Genomic DNA, 25,471 nt, shown 5'->3' on the forward strand with positions numbered 1-25,471 from the left:
TTTCCCAACTACTTTGGCATTTGCAAAAAAAAAAATCAAGTTAATGAGTTTGAACATCAAACATCTTGTCTTTGTAGTGCATTCAACTGAATATGGGTTGAAAAGGATTTGCAAATCATTGTATTCTGTTTATATTTACATCCAACACAATTTCCCAACTCATATGGAAACAGGGTTTGTAAGTACTCTGTGATTGTGTGCTGCCGAACATGCTCATCTGCTCGTAAAGCCAGCAATGTCACAACGCCGTCATGCTTGGGAACCGGTACTTTTCAAACAGAATTTAGTACCGTTTTTTATTTATTAGTACTGCGATACTATACCAGTACCAGTATACCGTACAACCCTACAATATTGCATTAACAGGTTCAATTCTGACACGTATTCTCTCTCATGAACACGTTATTTTTTTCTTTTACACAACAATACTCACTCTCCGTGAATAATCCTTGTCCTGGCAAGCACGATATATTTACAAAACGTGAGCTCTGAACATGACCATACGAATTAATACCAACATGTCGTTTACTTAAGTAGTTATTTACCAGGTTTTTTTTCACATCATAGCTCTCTAGTCCCATGTCTCAAACGGCCGAATAGTGTTGCAGATAATAATAGGTCCTCTGCCGCGACTAGTTCAGAACTTCCATCTTCACAAAGGTATTTCCCCTGGTTTATAAGGCGATGTCCACACGAACACGGATACTTAATAAACACATCCTTATCTCTGCGTTTCAGCCTCTTGTCCACACACAGACGCATACTTTGGTCCTTAAAAACTCAAACTTTTGCAAACACTGGCCTAAGTGTGGAGTTCCAGAACTCTCCGCTCAGCATTGCGTGTACAAACGGAGACTTGTGATGACATCACGGTCATGCGCGGTCATTCCAAAGCTCAACAAAACTGCCTTGCTGCCTTTAAAAGTACCATAAGAGGATTTACTGTAAATGTGTTTCTATTTTCACTCAACATTGACAAAAAAGAAGCATCAAAAGCGGCTTTGTGACACTCCAGTCAGCTGTTTTGGATATGTCAGACCTCCAGATGATGGGACAACTTTGACAAGGAAGACTTTTTGCATTATGTCATAATAAAGGTGCAACTGTATCTCATGTTTTTAGCCATTATTTTTCGCCAAATCATGAAGTTCATCTGCGTGTGTTGCTTTCATTTGTGTAGAATGATGTCCCCTTCCTTCTTGTTAATGTTAAAGACAATGTACGAAACCCAAAACCAGTGAAGTTGGCACATTGTGTAAATCGTAAATAACAGCAGAATACATTGATTTGCAAATCCTTTTCAACTTATATTCAATTGAATAGACTGCAAAGACAAGATACTTAACGTTTGAACAGGAAAACTGTGTTATTTTTTGCAAATATTTGCTCATTTGGAATTCGATGCCTGCACCATGTTTCAAAAAAGCTGGCACAGGTGGCAAACAAGACTGAGAAAGTTGAGGAATGCTCATCAATGACGTATTAGGAACATCCCAAGGATGAACGGGCTGATTGGGAACAGGTGGGTGCCATGATTGGGTATAAAAGCAGCTTCCATGAAATGTTTAGTCATTTACAAACAAGTATAGGGTGAGGGTCACCACTTTGTGAACAAATGCGTGAGAAATATTTGTTTAAGAACAACATTTCTCAACCAGCTATTGTAAGACAATTAGGGATTTCATAATTTATGGTCTGTAATATCATCAAAAGGTTCAGAGATTCTGGAGAAATCACTGCACGTAAGCAGCAAGGCTGAAAACCAACATTGAATGCCCGTTACCTTCGATCCCTCTGGCAGTACTGCATCAAAAAGCGACATCAGTGTGTAAAGGATATCACCACAAGGGCTCAGGAACACTTCAGAAAACCACTGCCAGTAACTACAGTTTGTCGCTACATCTGTAAGTGCAAGTTACAACTCCACTAAAGTAAAATCCATTTATTAACAACACCCAGAAACGCTGCCGGCTTTGGTGGGCCCAACTCATTTAAGATGGACTGATGCAAAATGTAAAAGTGTTCTGTGGTCTGACGAGTCCACATTTCAAATTATGTAAACTTTGGACGTTGTGTCCTCCGGAACTAATAGGAAAAGAACCATCCGGATTGTTATATATAAGGTTCAAAAGCCAGCATCTGTGATGGTATGGGGGTGTATTAGTGCCCAAGGCATGGGTAAGATACACATCTGTGAAGGCGCCATTAATCTGACAGAAACATACAGGTTTTGGAGCAACATATGTTGCCATCCAAGCAACGTTAGCATGGATGCCCCTGCTTATTTCAGCAAGACAATGCAGCTAGCCTAAATAGCATGTTCGCATCGATTAGCTTGCAGTCATGCCGTGACCAAATATGTCTGATTAGCACACTCCATATAAGTCAATAACATCAACAAAACTCACCTTTGTGATTTCGTTGACTTTATCGTTGGAAATGCATCTGCTTTGAGTGTCGCAGGATATCCACACATTCTTGCCATCTCTGTGCCATCTCTGTCGTAGCATAGCTGTCGTTGGTAAAGTGTGCAGAAAAAACGAGGGACTTTCGCATCTTTTGACCTCTGTTGCAACTTGAATACGTCTCTGTTCGTGTTGTTACACCCTCCGACAACACGCCGACGAGGCATGATGTCTCCAAGGTACCGGAAAACAATAAAAAAAAACCTGAAAATAACAGAGCTGATTTGACTTGGTGTGTGTAATGTGTTTGAGAAAATGGCGGGTCGCTTCACGATGTGACGTCACGGGTGAAAGGTCATTGCTCCAACAGGCAAACAATTGAAAGGCGTTTAAATCGCCAAATTTAACCTTTTAGAATTCGGAAATCGGTTAAAAAAACACATGGTCTTTTTTCTGCAACATCAAGGTATAACTTGACGCTTACATAGGTCTGGTGATAATGTTCCCCTTTAACACTGTTACAAATATGCACCACACTGTGAACCCACACCAAACAAGAATGACGAACACATTTCGGGAGAACATCCGCACCGTAACACAACATAAACACAACAGAGCAAATACTCAGAAGCCCTTGCGGCACTAACTCTTCCGGGAGGCTACAATATACGTATGTATACAAATTAGTTTTCTTGTTTTATTATTATTTTAATTAATTAATGAATATGACAACCTTTTTCCAAAACACAATATAGAATGTGAGATAAAAACGCTTACAAAAAGTGGTACCCTAAAAATTTATTGTGGGACCCCATTTTTATGACTTTATAGGGTCCCTGAGATCCCATTTTGTAAATTTCTAGCGCCAACACTGCTGTCATCAGAGGAGAAAAAATGCTTTATTTAAATAAATATATTATTTATAAAGCAAGTTCAAGTATCATTGGCAAATTTTCACCCGCCTTGGCACGCATATATGTGTCCTCTTTTTGGGATTTCAGAATATGGTCAGCCTACTCATGGGTGGCGTCAGATTCTGCTTAATTGTGAATTCTCCATGTTGCTCAGGGCCAGTGGGAGTCTTCACCAGGGCAATGCAAGAAGTACCCACATGATGGTGCTGTTAAAGATCCTTAATTTGCAACTCAGCTAAAATATTGTTGATATTTTTCATGGTACCTGTATTAAGTTGTATGTCACCGCTCAGAAGTAAATGGAGAAGGAATGTCCACTCATAGCCCTCCTTCCTACTCTCATGTACTTTAGTGCTGAAATCACGGTTGTTGAATCCACTTGTCACAAACATCACATGATAACCAAATCCAAAAGCGTGCAAAGTTGGTTTCACAAACATTGACTTGAAGCACAACAGCTTTTTCATATTGTCATGAATATTATTTTAAAGGGGAACATTATCACCAAACCTATGCAAGCGGCAATATATACCTTGATGCTGCAGAAAAAAGACCATGTATTTTTTTAACCGATTTCCGAAGTCTAAATGGGTGAATTTTGGCAAATTAAACGCCTTTCTGTTTATCTGTCTTTTAGCGATGACGTCAGAACGTGACGTCTCCGAGGTAACACACCCGCCATTTTCATTTTCACATTACAAACACCGGGTCTCAGTTCTATTTTCCGTTTTTTCGACTATTTTTTGGAACCTTGGAGACATCATGCCTCGGCGGTGTGTTGTCGGAGGGTGTAACAACACTAACAGGGAGGGATTCAAGTTGCACCACTGGCAAGAAATCTGCCGCCAGACCCCCATTGAATGTACCAGAGTGTCTTCACATTCGACCGGCGATGCTAAGACAGACATGGCACAGAGATGTATGGATAACCTGCAGATGCATTTGCAACGATTAAGTCAACTAAATCACAATGGTGAGTTTTGTTGATGTTGTTGACTTATGTGCTAATCAGACATATTTGGTCACGGCATGACTGCCAGCTAATCGTTGCTAACATGCTACGCTAATTGATGCTAACATGCTATTTACGCTAGCTGTATGTACATTTGAAACTACATACCCACATTTAATGCGAAACAAACACTTACCAATCGACGGGTTTAAGTTGCTTCAGTGTCACAAGATGCGAAAGTCCTGATCGTTTGGTCCGTACATTTTACCGGCGATGCTAATAAGGCAGCCATCCTATGGGCCACTTCATTAGGTACACCCACGCTATGGCCGAATAGCGTCAATAGCTATTCGCTCAATAGCTTCAATTTCTTCTTCAATTTCGTTTTCGCTATCTGCCTCTATACTCCGACCATCTGTTGAATCGCTTAAGCCGCTGAAATCCGAGTCTGAATCCGAGCTGATGTCGCTATATCTTGCTGTGGTAACCGCCATGTTGTTTGTATTGCCAGCCCTGTATGACGTCACAGGGAAACGGATAGTGGTTTCGAAGATAGCGAAAATAAGGCACTTTAAAGCTTTATTTAGGGATATTCCGGGACCGGTATAATTTTGAAAAAAACTTCAAAAAATACATCAAGCCACTGGGAACTGATTTTTTATTGTTTTTAACGCTTTTGAAATTGTGATAATGTTCCCCTTTAAAATTCTTGGCTGGTATTAGATTCATTCTGCTTCAGTATCAATCAGACCAGCAGTGACACAATCCTACTATTTCGCCAAGTTGGCTACACGCTCGGTCATGTTTTTGATGATTCTACCCATCTTCTTCTGCCTATCCAAAGTCGGGTATCCGAGGCAGGAGGCTAAGCAGAGAAACCTTCCCACTGCCCAGCCCCAGGGAGGCGTATAGGGGGCATTCTGACCAGATGCTCCAACCACCTCATCTGGCTCTTGTCCCAAAACACTCCTAAACTGGGGAACTCTTAGGTTAGGTGCCGTTATAGCTCAAAAAGTTATAGGAAAATGTTTAAAATGGGATCAGGAAAAAGTCATTACATTTTGGGATTGACCCGAATCATTTCTACTATGTTATCTTACGTTTATGCTATGAGTTTCAACTTCTGTGTTTGTGTATGCTTGCCTCCACTGGCAGAGACAGCTCAATAAATTATGAGCAGATTTGTAAGTAAGATTTGTATTGCTTTTTTTATACACTGGTAAAATACAGTCGTGGTCAAAATTTTACATACACTTCTAAAGAACATTCATGGCTGTCTTGAGTTTCCAATAATTTCTACAACTCTTCTTTTTTTGTGATAGAGTGATTGGAGCACATCCTTGTTGTTCACAAAAAACATTCATGATGTTTGGTTATTTTATGAATTTATTATGGGTCTACTGAAAATGTGACTAAATCTGCTTGGTCAAAAGTATACATACAGCAATGTTAATATTTGGTTACATGACCCTTGTCAAGTTTTACTGCAATAAGATGCTTTTGGTAGCCATCCACAAGCTTCTGGCAAGCTTCTGGTTGAATTTTTGACCACAGAACGTTCCTCCAGCAGTTTGTTTGGAGGAAAAAAGGTGAGGTATTTAATCCCAGGAACAGCATTCCTACCATCAAGCAAGGTGGTGGTAGTATTATGCTCTGAGCCTGTTTTGCTGCCAATGGAACGGGTGCTTTACAGAGAGTAAATGGGACAATGAAAAAGAAGGATTACCTCTAAATTCTTCAGGACAATCTAAAATCATCAGCCCGAAGTAGGCTCTCGGGTGCAATTGGGTGTTTCAACAGGACAATGACCCCAAACACACGTCAAAAGTGGTAAAGGATTGGCTAAATCAGGCTAGAATTAAGGTTTTGGAATGGCCTTCCTAAAATCCTGACTTAAACATGTGGACAATGCTGAAGAAACAAATCCATGTCAGAAAACCAACAAATTTAGCTGAACTCCACTAATTTTGTCAAGAGGAGTGGTCAAAAATTCAAAAAGAAGATTGCCAGAAGCTTGTGGATGACTACCAAAAGCGCCTTATTGCAGTGAAACTTGCCAAGGGACAAATATTAACATTGCTGTATGTATACTTTTGACCCAGCAGATTTGATGACATTTTCAGTAGACCCATAATAAATGCATAGAAGAACCAAACTTCATGAATGTTTATTGGTGACCAACAAGTCCAATCACTTTATCACAAAAAAATAAGAGTTGTAGAAATGATCTGAAACTCAAGACAGCCAATATTCAATTTGGGGTCATTTAATTGACATAATTTTTTACTGCAGGATCTGAAGGACAGGACCTACTCCACAGTGAGGGCCAAATCCACATCAGCGACTGTGAACCATCTGAAACCTAGCACAGCTTATGTTTTCCAGGTACGGGCCTTTACCCAGGCAGGATATGGAACATTTAGCCCCAGAGTGGAGATAATGACCAAGGAAGAGGCAATTGGTAAGCATACATTCTATATTACAATTGTTTGTGGTTAGATTACTTAAGCTTCCATTACCCAAATGTGTCCCTTACATTAAACAGAAAAAATGTTGTTTAGTGTTTTTTTAAAACTGTTTTGTCAATATTTAAATAGGGAAATTACCTTTGACATCATCGGAAAAACAAAGAAAAATAGTTGAAGTCCAATGATTGGATATACATTTTTTTTTAGCAGTGAAGGGTACCAATATTACGGACGTTTGTTCAACTAATTGTCTGCATTTTTGGTAGGGCTACCAACCTACCAACCAGGGTCGTATGTGGCATTAAAGAGTGAAGCAAAACAAAAACATATACTTAGCTAAAAGCTCAACCAAACCTTCTTGGACAAAAAAAATTCAAACCATGTAAACACAAGCAAGCATCAAGCATGCCAAGAACAATTCAATGAAACACAACACAAATGTGACAAACTTGGCACTTACACTTAACCCAGGCAATTTATTTTAACGGCATGCAGCACAATCGCTAGTGTTATAATATTAACATGCTAGCTATTGTGCTAATTTCGCACGTTTACACCTCAGAGTCAAATATTTTGTTACTTCACGAATGATAACTGTCATCCTCACAATTTAAACACATTTTTCAGGTACACACCTCAAAATATTATATTTTGGTACTGATGCATGTTACAGTTAGCATTTAAACTTGCTAACATTTGCTAATTTAACAAGTATGCAGCTCATTGTCATTTTTTTTGTGTTTCACTAATGCTAACTATAAGCTTGCAATTATTAGCATGTCTGCACAGCACTGTTAGCATGCTAGCTTTTTTTTTTTGTTAATTTTTGTCATTTTTTTCTTACTTGTTGCTAACTGGCTAGCGTGCTAACTGTTAGTATTTCAGTTGGGATTTGGCTTTTCAGCATTCACGCAACATTTTTACAGATATTGCATTTTCTAGTTCTTTGAAAATGATATCTATATTGCATTGGTTTTAAAGGTGAAAACTACCAAAAACACCGCAGCATCCTTTGATTGGTCAATCTGTGGCTCACTTTGGAAAAACTTTGGGCACCGGGCCCTGACTTAGCCCGTCCAATGGAATCATTCCTCTACTGCCAAACGTTACTGAACATGCAGTTGTATCTCCTCTTAAAGATACAGTTGGTACATTTCCTTATATCCAGTAAGCTTTAAAGTCTCTCCCTGTAGTTTGATACAAAGATAATCTATGCACACTTTGTTGATGCAGAAAAATAGTGTTATTTATTGTGGGATATGTCTTTTTCTAACAATCCTCTCAAGCCCAGGGTTGAAGAAGTTAAATCATTTTTCAAATGGATCTTTTAAGTTGCATTAGTGCCCAACAGCGGGAAAATGTGACAGTTGCATTAGTACGTTATGTAACACAGAGCTGGAGATTTATACCCGGGTTCACATGAGGGTAACTAACTGAAGCTCGGGGAAATGATCTGATTCGAAGAAAATAACTCTCAAATCATTTTGGCATTATCGTGACATAATATCACAGTGGAAAAGACAGAGCTATTAAGGAAAAGCTACGGTTGGGGATGAGTATAAATCAATTTAGAAATAATCACAGTTTTTTTTTAGTATCCGTGTCCTGTATGTACATTAACAATTCTTTGAAGAAATGGACTGGTGATTTTTTTTTTTTAGAGTAATGTCATTCTTGAGGGACACATAGAGATGCATCCCAAATATTCATATTCAAGTTCCCATTAATGAAGATACTGGCTTCAATAATTATTCTAATTACCGTATTTTTCGGACCATAGCGCGCACCGGATAAAAAGGCACACTGCGCAATAAAGGGGCCTTTTTTATAAATTTTTTTTAACACTTCATTGTGGTCTATATAACATGTAATGGTGGTTCTTTGGTCAAAATGGTGCGTAGATTATGTTTTACAGACCATTTTTAAGAAGCTTTCTGAGCGTCTCTTTAGGATGCACCGTTTTGTGGGCCGTCTTATTTAGGTGGCTCACCTTCGGCAGCGTCTTCTCCCTGTCATCTTTGTTGTAGCGGTGTAGCATGCAAGGACAGGAGTCGAAGAAGTGTCAAAAGATGGAACTAACTGTTTTAATGACATTCAGACTTTACTTAAATCAAACCCAGAGCATAATATTCTCATTTGTAGCTCAATAATGCAACAACAACGCTGGAAATGTGTCCCGTGAAAAACCGTCCGACCGGAACCCTCTAGTAACTAAAGTTCCGTGGGTGAATTATGTAAACCCCATACAGTTTTTAGCGCTTTGATAGCTAGTCTACTGACAGATATAATTAAGAACATTACACTACTTTATATTAGAAATTAATTTAAACTGCTCAGTGGCCTTGTAAAGTGTTCGCTCTGAGATCAGTAGGTCGTGAGTTCAAACCCTGTAATTTCACCACACCTCGTGTGTGTGACAATGAGCGAAGAATGACTATCCCATAACAAGAAGATAGAGAAAAAGAAGAAGCTTATGACTAAGGCTTCGGCACGGACTACAATTGCGGGCGCGCACATTTTCAGGACTTTTGCAGATCCCAAATACACATCAGCAGGTACCAGAAGGTAAGAAAAGTTGGTTTTGCATAATATTGCGAAACAAAATGCCAGGTAATATGTCTGCTAATGGGTGCCATTTTGCAGTCCTTACACCATGATAATACTCGTATGTTTAATGCGCCAACAATCCATCAAGCGATGCGGCTTCATAGCTTACCGAAGTCTTACTAAAAAAACATGTTGACAGATTTTTGAGTGACGTGTAATGTTCTATATTCTCAATGGAACATTTAAAGTTTTGGTTTTGTTTACTGCCATCAAATTGCAGTCTACGTGTATCTCTTATGTATGACTTATCATTACACCATGTACTAAATACAATTGCTTAGAGGTCAGTAAGAACAACCAAGATTATTCCGTCCATTAGGCGCACGGGGTTATAAGGCGCACTGTCGATTTTTGAGGAAATGAAAGGATTTTAAGTGCGCCTTATAGTCGGAAAATACGGTACCATGAAACAAACATAAAACATTAATAGTTAGTTTTCCCTTCAGTTAATTATTTGTTTACAATTTAAATGAGAAAGACAACTATTTTTCTTTCAGTAAACTTTGACATCCACACACGTTTTGTATGTATTTAAAAGTCTTAGATTTTCATATGTAGTGGATTTGCTGATAGGATCGACAAAGATATAATAATTATTCACAGTATGAATATAAATATTTATGATCTTAATTTACTTTTTTATGGAATGCTATCTTCATCGAGTCATACCAAAGACTATAAAAATGGGATCCATTACGTCCCTGCTTGGCACTAAGCATCAAGGGTTGGAATTGTTGGTTAAATCACCAAAAATTATTCCCGGGCACGGCCACCGCTGCTGCTCACTGCTCTTATCACCTCCCAGGGGGTAAACAAGGGGATGGGTCAAATGCCGACGACATATTTCACAGCACCTACTGTGTGTGTGACTATCATTGGTACTTTAACTTTAACTTCAACTTAACCCTTAGATGCATAAGTGGGTCAAAAATGACCCGGTGAGGTTGTTTTCTTGAAATATCTTTGTAATGAAAATTTTTTAACATTTCATATTCCAGGTATTCCTCAAAAAACATGTTTTTGACATAATTCCATTTACATTTCTAACTTACCTTTTAAAAATTTTAAGAAATTTTAGTTGTTGTACTACTACCCCAAGCTTCCATAAGTGGGTCACAAATGACCCGCAGGCATTTTCTTTGGAATCCAATGGGAACCTTCAATTCTTATCAGCTGTGGCTGTCTGGAATAAATAAATTGTGGACCACACGGACTATATCAGAAGTTTGACCCTTCAGGAAGACTGTTTTACACAGCAAGAGCTGATACATGTAAGTATTATTTTTATATAGTATTGTGTGTGTGTGTCTTTCATGACTTATTCACTGCTTTTATTTATCAACGGATTAGCCTAGTTTATAACTAGCTAAAACTAGCTAGCTAACTAAGTCAGCTAACATTACTATTTGTATTGTGTTTGTGCATGTGAGAGTGTTTGTATTATTCATCAATAAATTAGCCTACTTTACAAATAGCTAACTCTAGCTAGCTAGCATTACTATATGGTATTTAGTGTGTATGTGTGTGTAAGTGAGTGCTACATATTGATCTATTGAAAACATTACTCTCATGTTTCTTCATCAAGGTGTCATGGCTGCTAGATACACAGTTGAAATGGTTCTACAGATGCTGGATGATGGAGAGGCAGTAACGGGGTTGGACTCAGAGTCTGAAATTTCTGATGATGAGGACCCAGACTATTGTCCAGGTGGCAGTGGCAGTCGTCCACCTGGAAATCCAACTGAACTGAAGATTCCTCTTCGGTGTCCTCTGAAGAAGAAAATATCATGTCCAACAGAATGAGTCGGAAGGGCTCTTACTGGAGCGAGTTACCTCCCACCCAGGGTAGAACACAGAGCCACAATATCATCAGAAGTCGGTCAGGGCCTGCAGAAGGGCTTAGCACCACTGTCTCACCAAAAGATGCATGGAAGCTCTTTATCACTGATGATATAATACAAGAGGTGATGAAGTGCACAAACTTGGAAGGACGGAGAGTAGCAACAGCTAGAAGAAAAGAATGGACACATGTCACTAAAGATGAATTCATGGCCTTCATTGGATTGACCCTGCTTGCAGGAAGTGAGAAGAACTGGGATGTTTCAGTCCGTGAGCTTTTTGGGAGTCCTCTACATAATCCCATGTACAAGGCCACTATGGCTGTTGGAAGATTTGAAGACATTCGCCGTACCTTGCGCTTCGATGATAAGAGGACCAGAGCCTTCCGACTGGAAACAGACCACATGGCAGCCTTCCGCTATGTATGGGACCTGTTCCTGGTCAACTGCAGACAGCGATTCATCCCCAGTGATTGTGTCACTGTGGACGAACAGCTTGTGCCATTCAGGGGTAGGTGCAAGTTCTTACAGTACATGCCAAGCAAGCCCGCCAAGTACGGCCTAAAGATCTTCTGGGTTTGTGATGCACGCATCCCCTATGCAATAGATGGTATAGTTTACACAGGGAGACAACCAGGTGAAGAAGTTCAGAATAATCTGGGGGAAAACATTGTCAAGCAGTTGTGTGGTAGATTTAGAAACACAGGTCGCAACATCACAATGGATAACTTTTTCACCAGTGTGCCTCTTGCAGAGCATCTTCTAGAGAAGGATCTCACTATTGTGGGGACTCTACGTATGAACAAGCCAGATATCCCTCCTCTGATGAAGCCTTCCAAGTCCAGGGAGGTTCACAGCACAGAGTTTGGATTCAACAACAGCCTTACCATGGTCAGCTATGTCAGAAAGAAAGCAAAAGCTGTTGTGCTCCTGAGCACGATGCACCACGACAAAGTAGTGGATGAAAATAGCAGAAAGAAAAAACCAGAAGTGATCACATTTTACAACAAAACGAAAGGAGGTGTAGACACCACTGACCAGATGGTTGGAACCTACACCTGCAAGCGCCAAACAAAGAGGTGGCCCATGGTGTTGTGGTACAACATAATTGACATCGCCACCCTGAATTCCTACACCTTTTTCACGGCTCAGCACCCAGATTTCAAGAGCGGCATCACCAATGCACGACGGATCTTCCTCAAAGAGCTGTCAAAGGAGCTTGTCACCCCACACATGAGGAGTCGACTTGAAGGCTGCCCCCAACTGCAAACCCCGATTATTGAAGCAATGGAAAGGTGTGGGGTGACAAAAGCCAAAATCCAGCCACAGGAGAGAAGCAGACAGGGCCAACCAAAGAGAAAGAGGTGTCAGATCTGCCCAAGTAACAAAGATCGCAAAGTTAACAACAGTTGTGGGAAATGCAATGTACCTGTGTGCAATGATCACAGCCAGAAACAGGTAGTTTGTCTGAACTACATACAATGATGAGACAAGGCAAAACAGGGAAAAGAAAGAGGAACTGTCAATGACTGGACATACAATGGATGTTCACATTTTTTCTATTGCTGTTCTGGGTAATTTTGTTTTAAATTGTGAAGAAGAAAAGTGAAGAATAAAGATATTTCAAACATGAAATCATTCTTGTGTGGTCCTAAATATATTACAAAATATTATACAAGTGATTATTCTTCGCCAAAATGACAACAAGTAGCATGAAAACACGTTGATTCTAACATGGGTCATTTTTGACCCACTTGTGGAAGAGTGTAGGGTCCAGTCACTCGTGCATCTAAGGGTTAACTTCATCAATCATCGGAACATACAATACACATGCACCTCCACCCCCTGCAGGTGAATTAAATGAGCCCACACACCTCATCCATTATCTCAGCTACCACCGAAACCCCCCTAGGATGCATCCTGAGTCCAGTTTCTCACAACATACTTACGTGTTAAATCGACCAACGTCCTTGCTAAGTATACCACATTGATTGGACCTATCTTCAACAAGGATCAGTCTGCATACAAGGACGAGGTCCATAGACCGTCAGCCTGGTGTTCAGATACCTCTCTCTGAATAATAGTAAAACCAAGGAGATGTTTTTTGATATCAGGGTATGTTTTTTGAAATAGCGCAGTCTTTCAAGTTGCACGGGACCATCCAGACTTGCCAACCCTCCTGAATTTCCCGGGAGACTCACGGATTTCAGTGCCTCTCCCGAAAATCTCCCGGGACAACCATTCTCCCGAATTTCTCCCGATTTCCAGCAGGACAACAAGGCACGCCCCCTCCAGGTCCATGCAGGCCTGAGTGGCGAAAGCCTTTCGTCACGTCCGCTTTTTCTCCATATAAACAGCGTGCCGGACCAGTCACGTTAAAACATCTACGGTTTTTGGAGAGTGCACAACTGCACACACAACAAGAAGGAGACGAAGCAGAAAAACGAAGAAAAGACTGTCATGACGACGAGTAAGAAGTACGCTTGCAAGTCATCAGAGAGGGTGTTGAACATGGTTAGAAAGATAGTGACAGAGAATAGAACGAGGATGGACAATTCGACCCTAAACTCAGTCCTTTCCTGCAAATTGAATTTCACAGATGCTGCCCATACCTATGCTCCCTCAAAGGCTGCGCTACTGGCTGCAAAGCATTGCACTTTCAAATACAACAATGAGTAGAGGAGTGGGATATGTGTGAGTATGTGTATATAAATGAACAAGTATTTTTTATATATATATATATATATATATATATATATATATATGTATATGTATATGTATATATATATATATATATATATATATATATATATATATATATATATATATATATATATATGTATATATATATCCATCCATCCATCCATCCATCCATTTTCTACCGCTTATTCCCTTTCGGGGTCGCGGGGGGCGCTGGCGCCTATCTCAGCTACAATCGGGCGGAAGGCGGGGTACACCCTGGACAAGTCGCCACCTCATCGCAGGGCCAACACAGATAGACAGACAACATTCACACTCACATTCACACACTAGGGCCAATTTAGTGTTGCCAATCAACCTATCCCCAGGTGCATGTCTTTGGAAGTGGGAGGAAGCCGGAGTACCCGGAGGGAACCCACGCATTCACGGGGAGAACATGCAAACTCCACACAGAAAGATCCCGAGCCTGGATTTGAACCCAGGACTGCAGGACCTTCGTATTGTGCGGCAGACGCACTAACATATACATATATATATATATATATATGTATATGTATATGTATATATATATATATATGTATATGTATATGTATATATATATATATATATGTATATGTATATATATATATATATATATATATATATATATGTATATATATATATATATATATATATATATATATATATATATATATATATGTATATGTATATGTATATATATATATATATATGTATATGTATATGTATATATATATATATATATGTATATGTATATGTATATATATATATATATATGTATATGTATATATATATATATATATATATATATATATATATATATATATATATGAAATACCTCCCCCCAAATCTCCCGAAATCGGAGGTCTCAAGGTTGGCAAGTATGGCACTATCGTGTCCAACAACCTCTTCTGGTCAAACAACACTGCAGTTGTAGTGAAGGTGGCACACGGAACATTCCACTTTCTCGGAGTTCTCAGGTGAATCCCCATGAAGACAAGACTGCCTGTAGCAATTGAGTGTTTCCTCAAATATAATGTGGTGGTGCGGTACTAAGTGTGCTCTGCTGTGGATAAGAAGTGTCTCCAGAGAGTGATAAGATGTCGGACAAGCTCATCGGCTTCCATCTGCCACCTTTGGAAAACATTGCCACTTCAGGCTTTTTCAGCAGGGCAAAGACACAATTTTATCAGACAGCTACTTCACATTTTGAGTTGTTGCCTTCTTGCAGGCGGTATACGGCAGCAAAGGGTTGAACAAAAAAATGTGAGTTTCTTCCCCTTGTTCTCAACACCCTCGGACACACCCAGCAAAAAATTAAATATCTGCACCGTATTCATCCATCCATCCATCCATCCATCCATCCATCTTCTTCCGCTTATCCGAGGTTTAGTCGCGGGGGCAGCAGCCTAAGCAGGGAAGCCCAGACTTCCCTCTCCACAGCCACTTCGTGTAGCTCTTCCCGTGGGATCGTGGCGTTCCCAGGCCAGCCGGGAGACATAGTCTTCCCAACGTGTTCTGGGTCTTCCCCGTGGTCTCCTACCGGTTGGACGTGCCCTAAACACCTCCCCAGGGAGGCCTTCGGGTGGCATCCTGACCAGATGCCTGAACCACCTCATCTGGCTCCTCTCGATGTAGAGGAGCAGGGGCTTTACTTTGAGCTCCTCCCGGATGACAGAGCTTCTCACCCTATCTCTAAGGGAGAGCCCTGCAACATGGCGGAGGAAACTCTTTTCGGCTGCTTGTACCCGTGATCTTGTCCTTTTGGTCATGACTATAGGTGAGGATGGGAACGTAGATCGACCGGTAAGTTGAGAGCTTTTCCTTCCGGCTCAGCTCCTTCTTCACCACAACGGATCGGTACAACGTCCGCATTACTAAAGACGCTGCACCGATCCGCCTGTCGATCTCACGATCCACTCTTCCCCCACTCGTGGACAAGACTCCTAGGTACTTGAACTCCTCCACTTGGGGCAGGGTCTCCTCCCCAACCCGGAGATGGCATTCCACCCTTTTCCGGGCGAGATCTATGGACTCAGACTTGGAGGTGCCGATTCTCATCCATTCGCTTCACACTCGGCTGCGAACCGATCCAGTGAGAGCTGAAGATCCCGGCCAGATGAATCCATCAGGACCACATCATCTGCAAAAAGCAGAGACCTAATCCCGCGGGCACCAAACCGGAACCCCTCAACGCCTTGACTGCGCCTAGAAATTCTGTCCATAAAAGTTATGAACAGAATTGGTGACAAAGGATAGCCTTGGCGCAGTCCAAGCCTCACTGGAAATGTGTTCGACTTACTGCCGGCAATGCGGACCAAGCTCTGACACTGATGGTACAGGGAGCGGACCGCCACAATAAAACAGTCTGATACCCCATACTCTCTGAGCACTCCCCTTAGGAATTCCCGAGGGACACGGTCGAATGCCTTCTCCAAGTCCACAAAGCACAGATAAACTAGTTGGGCAAACTCCCATGCACCCTCAAGAACCCTGCCGAGAGTATAGAGCTGGTCCACAGTTCCACGACGAGGACAAAAACCACACTGTTCCTCCTGAATCCGAGGTTCGACTAACCGGCGTAGCCTCCTCTCCAGTACACCTGAATAAACCTTACCGGGAAGGCTGAGGAGTGTGATCCCACAATAGTTGGAACACACCCTCCGGTCCCCTTTCTTAAAGAGAGGGACCACCACCCCGGTCTGCCAATCCAGAGGTACCGCTTCCGATGTTCATGCGATGCTGCAGAGTCTTGTCAACCAAGACAGCCCCACAGCATCCAGAGCCTTAATGAACTCCGGGCGGATCTCATCCACCCCTGGGGCCTTGCCACCGAGGAGCTTTTTAACTACCTTGGTAACCTCAGCCCCAGAAATAGGAGAGCCCACCACAGATTCCCAAGGCACTGCTTCCTCATAGGAAGACGTGCTGGTGGGATTGAGGAGGTCTTTAAAGTATTCCTTCCACCTATCCACAACATCCGCAGTTGAGGTCAGCAGCACCATATTCAATTCAGTTATTTTTCAGACTATACGGCGCACTTAAAATCCTTTAATTTTCTCAAAAATTGACAGTGCGCCTTACAACCCGGTGTATGGAAAAATCCTGGTTGTGCTTACTGACCTCAAAGCAATTGTATTTTGTACATGGTTTAATGATAAGTGTGACCAATAGATGGCAGTCATACATAAGAGATACATGTAGACTGCAATATGATGGCAGTAAACAACACCCAAACTTTAAATGTTCCATTGAGAATAAAGAACATTACACACGCTGCTCAAAAATCTGTCAAAATGTTTTTTTAGTAGGACTTCGGTAAGCTATGAAGACGCACCGCTTGATGCATTCTTGGCGCATTACACATACAAGTATTATTATGGTGTGTGTATGGCACCTATTAGCAGACATATTAACTGGCGTTTTGTTTCGCAATATTATGCAAAACCAACTTTTCTTACCTTCTGGTACCTGCTGATGTGTATTTGGGATCTGCATAAGTCCTGAAAATGTGCGCGCGTCCGCAATTATAGTCCGTGGTAAAACCATAGTCATAAGTTTCTTCTTTTTCTCTACCTTCTTATGTAGCATTCATCTTCTGCTGTTGCCATTTCTAATATAAAGTAGCGTACAGTTCTTACTTATATGTGTCTGTAGAATAGCTATCAAAGCGCTAAAAACTGTAGTGAGTTTATATAAATCACCTACGGAACATTAGTTATTAGAGGTTTTCGGTCGGATGTTTTTTCCGGCGTTGATGTGGGATTATTGAGCCACGGATGAGAAGATGCTGCTCCAGTATTGATTTAATTAAAGTCTGAATGTCATTAAAACAGTTAGCTCCGTCTTTTGACACTTCTTCTCCACTACTGTCGATGCACGCTACACCTCTGCAACAAAGTTGACGGGGAGAAGACGCTGTCGAAAGTGAGCCACGTAGGCAAGTCCGCACATAAAATGGCTCATCCTGAAGAGATCGTCAGAAAGTGACTTGAAAAATAATCTATGCCACATTTTCACCAAAGAACCACCATTGCATGTTATGTAGACCACAAGGAAGTGTTTTAAATTCAGAAAAAAATCTTAATATGACCTGTTTAATACGCCTTTTAATCCGGTGCGCCTTTTGTATGAAAAAAGACCTGAATAGACCCGCTCATTGGTAGTGCGCCTTTTAATCCGGTGCGCGCTATGGTCCAAAAAAACACGGTACATGTTATTTTTTGTTACTGTATGCTATTTTGATTGATTGATTGATTGATTGATTGATTGAGACTTTTATTAGTAGATTGCACAGTACAGTATAAATTCCATACAATTGACCACTAAATGGTAACACCCGAATACGTTTTTCAACTTGTTTAAGTCTGCGATGAGGTGGCGACTTGTCCAGGGTGTACCCTGCTTTCCGCCCGATTGTAGCTGAGATAGGCACCAGCGCTCCCCCGCGACCCCAAAAGGAATAAGCGGTAGAAAATGAATGGATGGAACTTGTTTAGGTCGTGGTCCACGTCAATCAATTCATGGTAATCAATATTATGGTTGCGAAGGGCGATTGGAACCACGCATGTAGTGTCTTGCACTTACTATAAACCTGGCAACACACCCAGGTGTTCCCCACATCACTCGTTTACTCAAGCGGGTGAGACATGTGACTACTTCCTTTAATCGCAGGTCATCAGCTACTGCAGTGTTTGTATCCAAACAGAAGCAGCCACAGCTGCCATCACACAACCTAATTATGGATGTTTAGACACGATGAAACAACACATTGGATATGCTGGCTCCATTGTTTACCAGTCCAAAAATAAGCCAAAACACCAGTCTATTGTCCTTCTGCCTAAAAAGTCAGTCATTACCAGTCTCAATGACTACAATCAGTGTTGTAGAGACTAAAATGAGAGAGCTGGCTGTGTCCCCTTCAGGACTTCCATGCACCAAAGTAGCCTGACTTTACAAATAATTTGGCTCAAAATAAGCATTCTAAAACCATTGAAACGCCTTACTCCAAATGTGTTTGGCTTTTGGAAAGTCGGATTAACACACCTAGATAAATAAAAAACAGCATTCTCGAGTGTCGGAGAGGACCCTTCAGATTGCGTGTGCCCCAGTGTCAACGTGCGGGATATGACTCCGAAGCAGATCCCTTTCAACCAAAACATAGGCAAAAACTGAAATATACAAACCCTGTTTCCATATGAGTTGGGAAATTGTGTTATATATAAATATAAACGGAATACAATGATTTGCAAATCATTTTCAACCCATATTCAGTTGAATATGCTACAAAGACAACATATTTGATGTTCAAACTGATAAACATTTATTTTAATGCAAATAATCATTAACTTTAGAATTTGATGCCAGCAACACGTGACAAAGAAGTTGGGAAAGGTGGCAACAAATACTGATAAAGTTGAGGAATGCTCATCAAACACTTATTTGGAACATGCCACAGGTGTGCAGGCTAATTGGGTACAGGTGGGTGCCATGATTGGGTATAAAAGCGGCTCCATGAAATGCTAAGTAATTCACAAACAAGGATGGGGCGAGGGTCACCAATTTGTAAGCAAATTGTCGAACAGTTTTAGAACAACATTTCTCAACGAGCTATTGCAAGGCATTTTGGGATTTTACCATCAACGGTCCGTAAAATCATCAAAAGGTTCAGAGAACCTGGAGAAATCACTGCACGTAAGCGATGATATTACGGACCTTTGTTCCCTCAGGTGGTACTGCATCAAAAAGCGACATCAGTGTGTAAAGGATATGACTACATGGGCTGAGGAAGACTTCAGAAAACCACTGTCAGTAACTATAGTTGGTCGCTACATCTGTAAGTGCAAGTTAAAACTCTACTATGCAAACCCAAACCCATTTATCAACAACACCCTGAAACGCCGCCAGCTTCGCTGGGCCCGAGCTCATCTAAGATGGACTGATGCAAAGTGGAAAAGTGTTGTGTCCTGACGAGTCAACATTTGAAATTATATTTGGAAACAGAGGACTTGGTGTCCTCCAGAACAAAGAGGAAAATAACCATTCGGATTGTTATAGGCGCAATGTTCAAAAGCCAGCATCTGTGATGGTATGGGGGTGTATTAGTGCCCAAGGCATGGGTAACTTACACATCTCTGAAGGCACCATTAATGCTGAAAGGTCCATACAGGTTTTGGAGCAACATATGTTGTCATCCAAGCAATGTTATCATGGACGCCCCTGCTTATTTCAGCAAGACAATGCCAAGCCACGTGTTACAACAGAGTGGCTTCATAGTAAAAGAGTATGGGTACTTTCCTGGCCCGCCTGTAGTCCAGACTTGTCTCCATTCGAAAATGTGTGGTGCATTATGAAGCGTAAAATACGACAGCGGAGTCCCTGGACTGTTGAACGACTGAAGCTCTACATACAACAAGAATGGGAAATAATTCCACTTTCAAAGTTTCAACAATTAGTTTCCTCAGTTCCCAAATATTTATTAAGTGTTGGTGAAAGAAAAGGCAGTGTAACACAGTGGTGAACTTGTCCTTTCCTAACTACTTTGGCACGTGTTCCAGCCATGAAATTCTAAGTTAATTATTATTTGCAAAAAAAAAATCAAGTTTATGAGTTTGAACATCAAATATGTTGTCTTTGTAGTGCATTCAATTAAATATGGGTTAAAAAGGATTTGCAAATCATTGTATTCCATTTATATTTACATCTAACACAATTTCCCAACTCATATGGAAACGGGGTTTGTATATTTGCTTTACAAATTAAAAGAACAGAACATTTTGAAGTGCACCAATAGAGGAAGAAAAATACAGAGATGTATTGGAAAAGGCAACTAAGAAAATTCAGAGTTCATTTAGACTTCAGAACAAATATGAGTAAGATAAAGCAGGTATACTACAAGGCAGAGAAGAAAGCGGACACAAACCTCTTCACGCTGCATTTGTGCACTCTATACTGAGTAGAAACAACTCTGTATTCCGCTCCCTTGACAAGGTCGTCTGAAACGGTGTATCGGGAAACCAGCAGTCTTTTCCTTCGGACTTAAAAATCTTTCCATCAGTCCACAAAGCTTATTGAATGAATCCCCATCCATTCTTCTTCCAAAAATTCCTTCAAAACAACTTTCTCCCACCAGTCTTTACTGCAACAAAGAGCAATTTGTGAGGAGCCGCAAAGAAGCCTTGGTGTGGTGTGACGTCAACCGGAAAAGCAATACAATTATCCGTGCTAAAAGGAAATAAGTGCCCCCAATGTACGAGGTATGGTTCGCATTAGATAGTGTGGGACACTGGGACTTCACATGGAGGTGTGAAATTGTGAAAATCTGACTAACTTGGTACATGTGAACATAGTCGATCTGAAGCTTGATCCTGAAGTTCCTGAGCGATCGCTCCCAGTGGGTGGTAGTAGGCCCCCACACTTCCTCAACCATCAGCCTCAGCCTGGGCATACTACAAGGCTGTGTGCCGAGTCCCCTTGTGATGATCCGTTGCCCGGATCATGTTTTGTTTTAGTCTAAGACTCCCTTAGTTCTTTTTCAGCACCCCAGGGTTTGTGTTTCTTGGTTGCCATGGGTTTTGATTATTTTCACCTGCCTCCGATTAGTGTTCGGGACACTCACCAGCTCCCGGGCAATAATCAGAGAGCTATTTTTTCCTGCCTTTCGCCAGACTGTTTTGTTTGCTCCTGCAACAAGTTATGTTAGTACACCTTTGTGAAAGACTCTCATTGTCGTCCGGGTTCCATTGGCCACCAATGACAGACATGACTGCGGTAGTTTTATCACTTTGTTTAATTTTCAATATACCTTCTGTGCAGGTCGGTCGCTTTTCAGCTCCTCTTCCCTCAAACTGCTCGCTCCTCCGGTTGCTTTTCAACCGCCCTCGTCTTCGTCTCGCTCTTGGTCACTTCCGCTCTTCATGCAGTGCTCGCGTCTCTCCAGCTCCTTCTCCCCCGTCGTTCTGGGCTGCCGCCCTTTTATTCATTGAGAGGAGATTATATAATTGTGCCCAGGTGGGCGATCCACGCACCTGAGATTTATCTTGGCGTCGATCCTGGGGCGCCCCCCCCTGCCGCTGGCCCGCCGGCCACGCTTCCTCTCCGCCATCTCGGGCCCGGCTTCGCCGTGACCTGCCTCGCTGTCAGTCTGCCGGCCACGCCTCCCCACAACCTTTGATCCCTGTTTTTATGTTAGCTTTCCAGTGGTAGTTTTCTGCCTTAGCCAGACCGAGTGTGGCGAACCACAGAAATAAATAGCTTTTTGATTAGTGCCCGGGATCAGGTGAGCGTTCCGAACACTAATCGGAGGATGGTGAAAATAATCAGCACCCATGGCCACCAGGAAACTCAAACCCAGGGGTGCTGAAACAGAACTAAGGGAGTCTTGGACTAAAACAAAACATGATCCGGACAACGGATCATTACACCCCTATTCTACACGAATAAAAAAACACCCATTCACTCCAGAGACACTGTAATAAACATTGCAGACAACACCACAGCGGTGGGAAATATTTCTAGGACAGATTAGTCTGTGTACATTGACAAAGTGGTTCAACTGAGCAGGTGGTATAAGGACAACAACTTCACCCTGGACATCAAAATACAAGAGCGATCGAAGTCACTTCCATTACAGTAAACTAAAGACCGACATTAATGGAGTAGATACCCAGCTTCCGCTTCCTGGGCATTCAGATCAAGGAGTTTCTCACCTTTATTTATAAACAATATAACAACAGTTAAGAATATTTTAGTTTGTGGTGCGTTAAAAACTGGTGTAACACTTTTTGTTAAGTATATATTTTTTTACAGTTAAGCTACAGTTAAGTTATGTTATGTTTTTATTATGATGTTACTGACAAGGTTTGCACCTATTTGTCATTGAAAAATGACATTTATTCTCTATTCTATTCTATCCTTTTTGTGTTGTTTTTACAATGATTGTGTCCTGCTAGTGACCAAAGATGCGAGGCAGAGCACGGTTATTTCACAAAATCAAACACAATGCATACCACGGAGGCTGCAAGTACGTAAAAACATGTAATAAAAAGCATAGCGCAGAGGTGTCAAACTGACTTTAGATTGGGGACCACATGGAGAAAAATACACTCCCAAGTGGGCCGAACTGGTAAAATCACAGCACGATACCTTTGAAATAAAGACAACTTCAAATTGTTTTCTTTGTTTAAAAATAGAACAAGCACATTCTGAAAATGTACAAATTTTAATGTCGTTGGGGTTTTGTTACACTTACATGTTGCGGTTAATAGTATTCTATCTTTATTTGTCGTTATTTATATTTTCTAAATAAATTATGTGATAATATACATCAGTCAACTCATTGGTGTTAATTTTCAATCCATCAAGATAAAAAAAAAAATCCATCCATCCATTCATTTTCTACCGCTTGTCCCTTTCGGGGTAGCGTGGGGTGCTGCATTCGGGTGGAAGGTGGGCTACACCCTGGACAAGTTGCCACCTCAAAATCAAATTACAGTATTTTATTTATGTAGTTTGATCATTTTCCTCGACTGATGTACTAACATCATGTGGTTTATTTTGTACATACTGTAGGTTGTAGAGATGCGCGGATAGGCAATTATATCATCCGCATCCGCGTCACCAAAATCGAAACAACTTTTTATCGGGACCGTACCCGCCCGCCAACCGCCCGCTGAATTGCATCAGAGGTTGGCCACCTTTACCACTCACAGAGCTATTTATAATTGTTTCACAGAGTAATGTAGTCAATTGGAGCCGCTAACGTTCTCGCGAGTATTCATTAGCTTTCATCCTGATGACAAGAATGTGGGCGTGCTGTGAAGCCATTGCCTTAGATACCTTTAACAACATGTACGAACCGATTGTCAGTCCAGCAACATGTTGTGTGCAGCTTCTGCAATCACACGTTCAAGATTGAAAGGCATACCGGGTGATACAGAGTACACTGATGGTTGTGATATAAACAACTTTAACACTAATATGCGCCACGCTATGAAGCCACACAATACAAGATTGACAAACACATTTCGGGAGAACATCCTCACAGGAACACAACATAAACGCAACACAACTAATACCCATAATCCTTTGTATTCATGATGCTTCCTGAATATATTTTACACCCCCGCGCCCCCAACCCAGCCCACCTTACCGACGCGGGGGGTTTGGGGTGTATAAAATAGTCAGGATTTGTCATGAATACAAAGTATTATGGGTATTTGTTGTGTTCCGTTTATGTTGTGTTACTGTGAGGATGTTCTCCCGAAATGTGTTTGTCGTTCCTAATTGGTATGGCTTCAAAGCGTGGCGCATATTACTAAGAGTGTTAAAATTGTTTATATCACAACCATTAGTGTACTCTGTGTCACCCAGTATGCCTTGCAGTCGTGTGTGTGTGTTGCCACGGAAGCCACATACAACATGATGCTGGACAGACAAGCATATTGTGTGTGATGTAGAAGGCGACAAAGTCAGCGACTTCATATCACGCACTAATATTTAATATCTGGGTGACTGCCGGTAGTCATTCAAGAGATTAATAGCGTCTCATATTGACTTCTTCGCTTTATGACACGGGTCTTAAATGGCTCTTTGAATGGCATAGGATACCGATCCCAGAACCATGTATATCAAATGTCTCCGGAAGGTTCAACCACCACCTGCCCGAATCTAATTAAAATCTATTTTTTCGTCATGTCAACCGCCCAACCCGCGGTTTATCCGCGGACTCCGCGGATGAGACCGCAAACCGCGCATCTCTAATAGGTAGCATCATCTACAAAGGTACAAATAATTGCCATTGCGATATTTAGTGGACACATTTAGAATAGCTGTCTCTTTCATTCAAAAATTTCAGGTTAATTTTTATACTTAGCAAACTCATCCCGCGGGCCGGATAAAACTTGTTTGCCGGCCTCATCCTCGGGTCGTTCGTCTTAACACTCCTGGCATAGCGCCATGGCCGAAGAATAATGTCCAAGAAATAAAGCATAACACACTAGCTGGAGGTAGGGAAAATAAAGAAGCCACACTAACACAGATATTTAAAAAAATGCCTTTTGACATTTTCAGCCATTAGCAAACTTAGTTGTTTGTCCTTCTGGAGTTTTCAGAAGGGTAACATTTTTGAATTATCTGGATTCAAATAAAGTACATGGCATTGTACGTGTAATTGACTGTATCGCACAACAAAGACAGAATGGGAGACCAAATATGCTGTAGTTGTTTTGACAACTTGGAATTGGCCAAAATGTGCACCTTCATCTGGTGAATCTTTTCATTTAAACAGATCGGAGAGGGGGAGATGTACTTTTATTTTTTTTACTTCTGTGTGTTTGTGTGGACATCGTATTATAGTCCAAAGTTTTTTCACAGAAGGCCTCATACAGAACAATTAAAGGATGCTTGTCCAACTTTGATGTGTTTTGTGCATTAAAGATGCTAAAACCAACCCAGTGTAGTATATGCTATCTGTACGAAACATCGACTGGTTTGCTTTTTTATAGGTGACAAAGCTAATTAATCTACTCTGTAATAATATACTCAATTAATATTATTCAAAAAATATGCA

The 25,471-nt window shown here is 41.2% G+C and overlaps 1 protein-coding gene across 4 annotated transcripts in view; it reads left to right on the forward strand.

Annotated features, from left to right (window-relative positions):
• epha7 (eph receptor A7) overlaps positions 1-25,471 on the forward strand; it is a 258,157-nt gene that overhangs the window by 160,366 nt on the left and 72,320 nt on the right. For 2 of the 4 annotated variants that reach the window (XM_061900384.1, XM_061900385.1), the window contains exon 7: positions 6,564-6,732. In XM_061900384.1, coding sequence (XP_061756368.1) covers positions 6,564-6,732 — 169 coding nt within the window. The remainder of the gene's footprint in view (positions 1-6,563; positions 6,733-25,471) is intronic. The other 2 variants (XM_061900386.1, XM_061900387.1) reach the window with 2 other exon arrangements.

Source organism: Nerophis ophidion, linkage group LG05, assembly GCF_033978795.1.
Source record: "Nerophis ophidion isolate RoL-2023_Sa linkage group LG05, RoL_Noph_v1.0, whole genome shotgun sequence".
NCBI classification, from domain to species: domain Eukaryota; kingdom Metazoa; phylum Chordata; class Actinopteri; order Syngnathiformes; family Syngnathidae; genus Nerophis; species Nerophis ophidion.